General features: G+C 38.5%; 2 protein-coding genes across 2 annotated transcripts; both read right to left on the bottom strand.

The window, feature by feature from the left end:
* Positions 1-3,780: 3,780 nt before the first annotated feature.
* On the bottom strand, positions 3,781-5,776 carry LOC137622567 (golgin subfamily A member 6-like protein 22). Its single transcript, XM_068353172.1, has 2 exons — positions 4,553-5,776; positions 3,781-3,786 (listed from the first exon to the last, which is right to left on the bottom strand). The coding sequence occupies exons 1-2, from the start codon at positions 5,774-5,776 to the stop codon at positions 3,781-3,783; spliced, it is 1,230 nt and encodes a 409-aa protein (XP_068209273.1).
* A 909-nt stretch (positions 5,777-6,685) lies between these two features.
* Positions 6,686-9,048, bottom strand: LOC137622566 (golgin subfamily A member 6-like protein 25). The gene is made up of 2 exons (XM_068353171.1): positions 7,455-9,048; positions 6,686-7,086 (listed from the first exon to the last, which is right to left on the bottom strand). The coding sequence occupies exons 1-2, from the start codon at positions 9,046-9,048 to the stop codon at positions 6,686-6,688; spliced, it is 1,995 nt and encodes a 664-aa protein (XP_068209272.1).
* Positions 9,049-9,920: the final 872 nt, after the last annotated feature.

Raw genomic sequence — 9,920 nt, 5'->3', positions numbered from 1 at the left:
GGGTGTGTGTATGTGTGTGTGTGTTTGTGTACGTAAAAATTACGATAGATGACGGATGATGAGCATAAATTATGCATTATAGTCATGAAAGGAAAAATTAAAAGACTTGAGTGAAGTTAGTACTTTGTGAGTCACATTATGTCGCTGATAAGACTAACTTCGATCCAGTATTTTCATCTCTCCTTTCGTGGATATATATATATATATATATATATATATATATATATATATATATATATATATATATATATTTGTGTGTATGTGTTTTGTGTATGTATATACATATGTATACATATGTGTGTGTATTTATATAAATAAATGTATTATATATATATATATATATATATATATATATATATATATATATATATATATATATATATATATATATATATATTTAAATTCATACATAAATACATACATTTTGATTTCATTCATACATACTACTACCACTATTACTATAACCGTGTCATAATTAAGGGTTTCGCCCAGACCAAAGGGCTCATCAGGTGGGTTTTGCCTACTTCTATATGTGCATGCTTGGTTCCCACGACCCTTTCCTAAAGCCAAGCATCCTCAGGCCAGGCATTTAAGCCTTTCAATATAAGGCTAGGCATTTAAACCATCCATCCTAAGGCCAGGCTTTTAGGCCATTCATTATAAGGCCAGGCATTTAAGCCATACGTCTTAAGGCCAGGCTTCTAAGCCTTTCATTATAAGGCTAGGCATTTAAGTCATTCATACTAAGGCCAATCATTATAAGGCTAGGCATTTAAGCCATTCATCTTTAGACCAGCCATTTAAGCCTTTCATTAGGAGGCTAGGCATTTAAGCCATACATACTAAAACCAATCATTTCAGCCAATCATTATAAGGCAGGGCATTTAAGCCTTTCATCATAAGGCTAGGCTTTTAAGCCAATCATTATAAGGCCAGGCATTTAAGCCATTCATCCTATGGCCAGGCTTTTAAATCATTCATCCTAAGACCAAAAATTTAAGCCATTCAGTATAAGGCTAGGCATTTAAGCCATTTATTATTAGGATAGGCATTTAAATCATTTATCATTAGGCCAGGCATTTAAGCCATTCATTATTAGGCTCTGCAGTTAAGCCAAACATCATTAGGCTAGGCAAAGGCAAGCATAATTGTGCCAGGCATTTAAGCTAAGCATCCCTATGCCAGGCATTTAAAGCAAGCTTCTTTATGCCAGGTATCCAAGGCAAGCATTTTTATGCAATCCAGTTAACTCAAGCATTATCAGGCCAGGCAGTTAAGACAAGCATCTCTATGCCAGGTAGTGAAGCCATCCCTCCTTAGCCCAGATAGTTAAGCCAAACTTTCGTAGGCCAATCAGTTAAGCCAAACATCCTAAGCTGAGGCAGTTACGCAAAACTTCCTTAGGCATGGCCTCTAAGCCATAGTTCCCAAGGCAAGGCATTTAAGCCATACAACCTTAGCCCAAGCAGTTGAGCCTCGCATCCCTATACAAATCAGGTAAGCCAAACATCCCTAGTCCAGGCGTTCATGCCAAACATTTTTAGTCCAGTCACCTAGGCCCTTCTTTTTAGGCCAGCCAGTTAAGCGTTTCGGTTTTTTCAGGACAGTTCAGCCACACATAGACCAGGTAGTTAAGCCAAACCTTCCTAGATAGGGCAGGTCAGCCAACACCCTTAGGCCAGGCAGTTAAGCCATACTCCCTCAGACAAAGTAGTTAAGCCAAACCTCCTTAGCCCTGTCAGTTGAGCCAAACATCCTTAGCCAAGGCAGTTAAGCCAAGCACCATTAGGCCAGGCAGTTAAGCTAAGCATTATTAGGCCAGGCTGTTAAGCCAAGCATTATTAGACCAGGCTGTTAAGCCAAGCATCATTAGGCCAGGCAGTTAAGCTAAGCATTATTAGGCCAGGCTGTTAAGCCAAGCATCATTAGGCCAGGCAGTTAAGCCAAGCATTATTAGGCCAGGCAGTTAAGCCAAGCATCATTAGGCCAGGCATTTAAATCAATCATTATGAGGCCAGACATTTAAGCCAAGCATTATTAGACCAGGCAGTTAAGGCAAGCTTTAGTAGGCCAGGTAGTTAAGCCAAGCATCATTAGGCCAGGCAGTTAAGCCAAGCATTATTAGGCCAGGCAGTTAAGCTAAGCATTATTAGGCCAGGCTGTTAAGCCAAGCATTATTAGGCCAGGCAGTTAAGCTAAGCATTATTAGGCCAGGCTGTTAAGCCAAGCATCATTAGGCCAGGCAGTTAAGCCAAGCATTATTAGGCCAGGCAGTTAAGCCAAGCATCATTAGGCCAGGCAGTTAAGCCAAGCATCATTAGGCCAGGCAGTTAAGCCATACACCCTCAGACAAAGTAGTTGAGCCAAACCTCCTTAGCCCTGTCAGTTGAGCCAAACATCCTTAGCCAAGGCAGTTAAGCCAAGCACCATTAGGCCAGGCATTTAAGCCAATCATTATTAGGCCAGACATTTAAATCAATCATTATTAGGCCAGACATTTAAGCCAAGCATTATTAGACCAGGCAGTTAAGGCAAGCTTTAGTAGGCCAGGTAGTTAAGCCAAGCATCATTAGGCCAGGCAGTTAAGCCAAGCATTATTAGGCCAGGCAGTTAAGCTAAGCATTATTAGGCCAGGCTGTTAAGCCAAGCATCATTAGGCCAGGCAGTTAAGCCAAGCATTATTAGGCCAGTCTGTTAAGCCAAGCATCATTAGGCCAGGCAGTTAAGCCAAGCATTATTAGGCCAGGCAGTTAAGCCAAGCATCATTAGGCCAGGCTGTTAAGCCAAGCATCATTAGGCCAGGCAGTTAAGCCAAGCATCATCAGGCCAGGCTGTTAAGCCAAGCATCATCAGGCCAGGCAGTTAAGCCAAGCATCATCAGGCCAGGCAGTTAAGCCAAGCATCATCAGGCCAGGCAGTTAAGCCAAGCATCATCAGGCCAGGCAGTTAAGCCAAGCATCATCAGGCCAGGCAGTCAAGCCAAGCATCATCAGGCCAGGCAGTTAAGCCAAGCATCATCAGGCCAGGCAGTCAAGCCAAGCATCATCAGGCCAGGCAGTTAAGCCAAGCATCATCAGGCCAGGCAGTCAAGCCAAGCATCATCAGGCCAGGCAGTTAAGCCAAGCATCATAAGGCCAGGCAGTTAAGCCAAGTATCATCAGGCCAGGCAGTTAAGCCAAGCATCATCAGGCCAGGCAGTTAAGCCATGCATTATTAGGCCAGGCAGTTAAGCCAAGCCTCATTAGACCAATTAGGCCAGAAATCACCAGGCCAGGCAGTTAAGCCAAGCAGCAATATGCCCTGCAGGTAAGCCAAGCATGATTAGGCTAGGCAGTTAAAGCTAGCATCCTTAAACCTAAAAAAAAAAGAAAAAAAAGGAAAAAATATGCCAGGCAGTTAAGACAAGCATCATTACCCTAGGCAGTTAAGCCTGGCATCCTTAAACCTAAAAAAAAAATATGCCAGGCAGTTTAGACAAGCATCATTAGCCTAGGCAGTTAAGCCTGGCATCCTTAAACCTAAAAAAAAAAAATATGCCAGGCAGTTTAGACAAGCATCATTAGCCTAGGCAGTTAAGTCTGGCATCCTTAAACCTAAAAAAAAAAAAAAAAAAAAAAATATGCCAGGCAGTTTAGATAAGCATCATTAGCCTAGGCAGTTAAGCCTGGCATCCCTAAACCTAAAAAAAAAAAAAAAATATGCCAGGCAGTTTAGATAAGCATCATTATGCTAGGCAGGTAAGCCAATCATCTTAAGCTTAGGCAGTTAAGCCTGGCATCCTTAAACCTAAAAAAGAGAAGATTAAAAAATAATATTCCTTTCACAAAAATAAAAATACCGGTATATTCCTTTTACAAAATATGCGACGTCGCTATGAAATAAAAAATATTCCTTCCACAAAATAACATAAAAATATATTCCTCTTACAAAATAATATAAAAAAATATTCCTTTCACAAAATAAAATAAAAAATATATTCCTTTTGCAAAAAAAAAATATAAAATATTCCGAATAAAATTTTTTTTTTGTTTTAATTTTTAATTTTTTGGGGGTTTTTTTATTTTTTATTTATTTATTTTTTTTATATTTTTTTTTGTTTTTTTGTTTTATTTTTTTCTGTCTAGTTTCAGACTTCTTAATTGTTTTGGATATTCTCCTCAGTTTGTTCGTTATGAACCTTATTTTCGTCTGTTTCCAAAACTGGGACTATGGGTCCAAGGGGGGCCCAAGAGTAAGCCTGGTCCCGTTTTGGTTTCTTCTTCTTTGGTTTCCTTACCAAAAGTTTCCTTGTGGGTCCTTCTCCTTCTTGTTTTTCTTCCTTCACAATGACAATTTTCTTGTCATCTTCTGCTGGAGTTTCACAACCTTCTACGACTGAAGTTTTATCAAGTCCGCCTTTCTCCTTTCCTGGTGAACCCTCGTCACCCGTTCCTTCTTCTCTTTTAACCTTTTCCAAATCTCTCTTCTGAAGTTCCTTCTTCAGTGAAGAGATGACATCCATCGCTGCGGACAATTCTTTCTTCATTTGATCCTCTGTGTTTGTCATTCGAACAATCTTTCCATTCAGGTTCTTTTCTCGTTTTCCTTTGTTCTCCAGTTGTTCACGAAGACCTTCGTTCTTCTTTGTTATTGTGAACACTGCCTCCTTTAGCTCATGATTCTGCACTAGAGATTTAGAAATCTCCCCCTGCAGCTCTTCTACTAGACGTTGGTGTCCTTGGCTTCTTTTCTGATCATTAGAACGAGCCTCCGCCAACTCTTTTTCTAGTGTAATTTTCTCTAGAGCTAATTCTTCATTAAGGAAGCTTAGTTCCTCATTGGACTTCTTGAGATCTTCATTTTCAGCCAGAAGGATCGATTTCAGTTCATGAGCCTCGATTTCCTTCTTGGCCTTATCCAGTTCCTCATTCAACTGGAACATTTTCGCTGTATTTTCTTCAACCAAAATCACTTTACCTTCAAGCTCTCGTTTTAGAGCTTCCTTCTCTCCCATTTGTTCTGATTGCATATGAATATGGGCATCATTTTTCTGCTGAGCCATTTTCAGTTCCTCATTCAATTGGAACAATTTCGCTGTATTTTCTTCAATCAAAGTCACTTTACCTTTAAGCTCTCGTTTCAGAGCTTCCTTTTCGCCCATAAGTTCTGATTGCATCTGAATATGGGCATAATATTTCTGCTGAGCCATTTTCAGTTCCTCATTCAATTGGAACATTTTCGCTGTATTTTCTTCAATCAAAGTCACTTTACCTTCAAGCTCTCGTTTCAGAGCTTCTTTCTCTCCCATAAGTTCTGACTGCATCTGAATATGGGCATCATTTTTCTGCTGAGCCATTTTCAGTTCCTCATTCAATTGGAACATTTTCGCTGTTTTTTCTTCAATCAAAGTCACTTTACCTTCAAGCTCTCGTTTCAGAGCTTCCTTTTCGCCCATAAGTTCTGATTGCATCTGAATATGGGCATAATATTTCTGCTGAGCCATTTTCAGTTCCTCGTTCAATTGGAACATTTTCGCTGTATTTTCTTCAATCAAAGTCACTTTACCTTCAAGCTCTCGTTTCAGAGCTTCCTTTTCGCCCATAAGTTCTGACTGCATCTGAATATGGGCATCATTTTTCTGCTGAGCCATTTTCAGTTCCTCATTCAATTGGAACATTTTCGCTGTATTTTCTTCAATCAAAGTCACTTTACCTTCAAGCTCTCGTTTCAGAGCTTCCTTTTCGCCCATAAGTTCTGATTGCATCTGAATATGGGCATCATTTTTCTGCTGAGCCATTTTCAGTTCCTCATTAAATTGGAACATTTACGCTGTATTTTCTTCAATCAAAGTCACTTTACCTTCAAGCTCTCGTTTCAGAGCTTCCTTTTCGCCCATAAGTTCTGATTGCATCTGAATATGGGCATAATATTTCTGCTGAGCCATTTTCAGTTCCTCATTCAATTGGAACATTTTCGCTGTATTTTCTTCAATCAAAGTCACTTTACCTTTAAGCTCTCGTTTCAGAGCTTCCTTCTCTCCCATTTGTTCTGACTGCATCTGAATATGGGCATCATTTTTCTGCTGAGCCATTTTCAGTTCCTCATTCAACTGGAACATTTTCGCTGTAATTTCTTCAATCAAAGTCACTTTACCTTCAAGCTCTCGTTTCAGAGCTTCCTTCTCTCCCATTTGTTCTGACTGCATCTGAATATGGGCATCATTTTTCTGCTGAGCCATTTTCAGTTCCTCATTCAACTGGAACATTTTCGCTGTATTTTCTTCAATCAAAGTCACTTTACCTTCAAGCTCTCGTTTCAGAGCTTCCTTCTCTCCCATAAGTTCTGACTGCATCTGAATATGGGCATCATTTTTCTGCTGAGCCATTTTCAGTTCCTCATTCTATTGGAAAATTTTCGCTGTATTTTCTTCAATCAAAGTCACTTTACCTTCAAGCTCTCGTTTCAGAGCTTCCTTTTCGCCCATAAGTTCTGATTGCATCTGAATATGGGCATCATTTTTCTGCTGAGCCATTTTCAGTTCCTCATTCAATTGGAACATTTTCGCTGTATTTTCTTCAATCAAAGTCACTTTACCTTCAAGCTCTTGTTTCAGAGCTTCCTTTTCGCACATAAGTTCTGATTGCATCTGAATATGGGCATAATATTTCTGCTGAGCCATTTTCAGTTCCTCATTCAATTGGAACATTTACGCTGTATTTTCTTCAATCAAAGTCACTTTACCTTCAAGCTCTCGTTTCAGAGCTTCCTTTTCGCCCATAAGTTCTGATTGCATCTGAATATGGGCATAATATTTCTGCTGAGCCATTTTCAGTTCCTCATTCAATTGGAACATTTTCGCTGTATTTTCTTCAGTCAAAGTCACTTTACCTTCAAGCTCTCGTTTCAGAGCTTCTTTCTCTCCCATAAGTTCTGACTGCATCTGAATATGGGCATCATTTTTCTGCTGAGCCATTTTCAGTTCCTCATTCAATTGGAACATTTTCGCTGTATTTTCTTCAATCAAAGTCACTTTACCTTCAAGCTCTTGTTTCAGAGCTTCCTTTTCGCACATAAGTTCTGATTGCATCTGAATATGGGCATCATTTTCTGCTGAGCCATTTTCAGTTCCTCATTTAACTGGAACATTTTCGCTGTATTTTCTTCAATCAAAGTCACTTTACCTTCAAGCTCTCGTTTCAGAGCTTCCTTCTCTCCCATAAGTTCTGATTGCATCTCAATATGGGCATCATTTTTCTGCTGAGCTATTTTCAGTTCCTCATTCAACTGGAACATTTTCGCTGTATTTTCTTCAATCAAAGTCACTTTACCTTCAAGCTCTCGTTTCAGAGCTTCCTTTTCGTCCATAAGTTCTGATTGCATCTGAATATGGACATCATTTTTCTGCTGAGCCATTTTCAGTTCCTCATTCAATTGGAACATTTTCGCTGTATTTTCTTCAATCAAAGTCACTTTACCTTCAAGCTCTTGTTTCAGAGCTTCCTTTTCGCACATAAGTTCTGATTGCATCTGAATATGGGCATCATTTTTCTGCTGAGCCATTTTCAGTTCCTCATTCAACTGGAACATTTTCGCTGTATTTTCTTCAATCAAAGTCACTTTACCTTCAAGCTCTCGTTTCAGAGCTTCCTTCTCTCCTATAAGTTCTGACTGCATCTGAATATGGGCATCATTTGTCTGCTGAGCCATTTTCAGTTCCTCATTCAATTGGAACATTTTCGCTGTATTTTCTTCAGTCAAAGTCACTTTACCTTCAAGCTCTCGTTTCAGAGCTTCTTTCTCTCCCATAAGTTCTGACTGCATCTGAATATGGTCATCATTTTTCTGCTGAGCCATTTTCAGTTCCTCATTCAACTGGAACATTTTCGCTGTAATTTCTTCAATCAAAGTCACTTTACCTTCAAGCTCTCGTTTCAGAGCTTCATTCTCTCCCATAAGTTCGGACTGCATCTGAATATGGGCATCATTTTTCTGCTGAGCCATTTTCAGTTCCTCATTCAACTGGAACATTTTCGCTGTATTTTCTTCAATCAAAGTCACTTTACCTTCAAGCTCTCGTTTCAGAGCCTCCTTCTCTCCCATAAGTTCTGACTGTATCTGAATATGGGCATCATTTTTCTGCTGAGCCATTTTCAGTTCCTCATTCAATTGGAACATTTTCGCTGTTTTTTCTTCAATCAAAGTCACTTTACCTTCAAGCTCTCGTTTCAGAGCTTCCTTTTCGCCCATAAGTTCTGACTGCATCTGAATATGGGCATCATTTTTCTGCTGAGCCATTTTCAGTTCCTCATTCAATTGGAACATTTTCGCTGTATTTTCTTCAATCAAAGTCACTTTACCTTCAAGCTCTTGTTTCAGAGCTTCCTTCTCCCCCATTTGTTCTGATTGCATCTGAATATGGGCATCATTTTTCTGCTGAGCCATTTTCAGTTCCTCATTCAATTGAAACATTTTCGCTGTATTTTCTTCAATCAAAGTCACTTTACCTTCAAGCTCTCGTTTCAGAGCTTCCTTTTCGCCCATAAGTTCTGATTGCATTTGAATATGGGCATCATTTTTCTGCTGAGCCATTTTCAGTTCGGCTTTCAACTCAAGATTTGATTGATAGTAAGTTGCAAGTTGATTTTCCTGGCCTTCAATCAGAGCCTGTTTATTGGCAAGTTCCTTAGCCATGATTTCATTCTTTAGCCTGAGATCTTCAATCTCAGTGTCTTCATCAGTCTGAACTGTTACATCTGTTTTAGAGACTGGTTCAGTCTCAACCTGGACATCTATGTCTCTGTTAGAGGTAAGCTGTTCAGCTCCTACCTGAAGTTGTACATCTCTATTAGAGACAACACTCCCTCTGCCTCCTGGCAGCAGCAGCTGTTCCTCCTCCCGGGAAAGCGAAGGATCCTTCCCACTGAGGACAGCTTCAGTCTCCCCAGAAATACTGTTGATTTCCTTCTGGTCCAAGACAGGCTCGAGTGCCTCACTCTGTTCCTCCTTGGCCCAGAATTTCCTCATCAGAAGACCACCTCTCAAAATGAGGCGTAGACCCTCCAGTTCCATCAACCGGGGCTGCTGGTCCTGAAAACCGCCTTCGAAAGAGGGACCCCAACTACATATTTCTTCCCGTACTCACTGATAGCTTTCAATGCGTTCTTTGTGAATATCTTCGTTGCAAAACTCAGAATGTAGATCACTTGACTTTGATCAGGTATAATTTGAAGAAATCGAAATAAGTCCTGGTTGAAATATCGACTCGAAGATTTCTTTCTGCTTCAGTAGAGTGTTTGCGTTTTTCTCATCTCTTTTTTTTTTTCCTTTTTTGAAAAGAGAAATCTAATATTTCCATTGACTATTCCTTTTCTAATTTCTAATTTCTTTTCCCCGAAGGGAATATTGAAAAAAATCTTACAAAAAAAGAAAAAAGAGAAAATTAATGTAACAAATAATTTCGTATCGAGTTTCGCCAATTTGTTTTAGTCTCTGGAAAATGTCAAAGATTTCGGAAATGAAAAAAATACTAATTTATAGTTTTACTTTCCTTTTATTCTATCGAAAGATTTTTGTTTTAATTTTATGTTATTTTATATGAAAATTAAAAGATAATTTCATTATTATTATTATTATTATTATTATTATTATTATTATTATTATTATTATTATTATTATTATTATTATCATCCTCAGGGCCAATGTATATTGGTTGAAATATAGGGATTTATTTATTTCCTTTGTTTCTTTTATGGGTGTTTTTGAAGAAATATGTTAAACAGTTCGATTTACAGTTATAAGTAAGGTATATATATATATATTTTATATATATATATGTATATATCACAATATTTATATATATATTTATATATAATATATATATATATATATATATATATATATATATATATATATATATATATATATATATATAGTGGTGTGTG

Source organism: Palaemon carinicauda, chromosome 29 (assembly GCF_036898095.1).
Source record: "Palaemon carinicauda isolate YSFRI2023 chromosome 29, ASM3689809v2, whole genome shotgun sequence".
NCBI classification, from domain to species: Eukaryota; Metazoa; Arthropoda; class Malacostraca; order Decapoda; family Palaemonidae; genus Palaemon; species Palaemon carinicauda.
The sequence above is the reverse complement of the archived record's forward strand: the minus strand, read 5'-3'. Positions and strand labels throughout refer to the sequence as shown.

Coding starts and splice junctions, on each gene's coding strand:
- LOC137622567 (XM_068353172.1), bottom strand. CDS start 5,776: ATGGCTCAGCAGAAAAATGATGCCCATATTCAGATGCAATCAGAACTT.
- LOC137622566 (XM_068353171.1), bottom strand. CDS start 9,048: ATGGAACTGGAGGGTCTACGCCTCATTTTGAGAGGTGGTCTTCTGATG. Junction 7,087..7,454: donor TCTGAAACAAGAGCTTGAAG/GTAAAGTGACTT, acceptor ATGGCTCAGCAG/AAAATGATGCCCATATTCAG.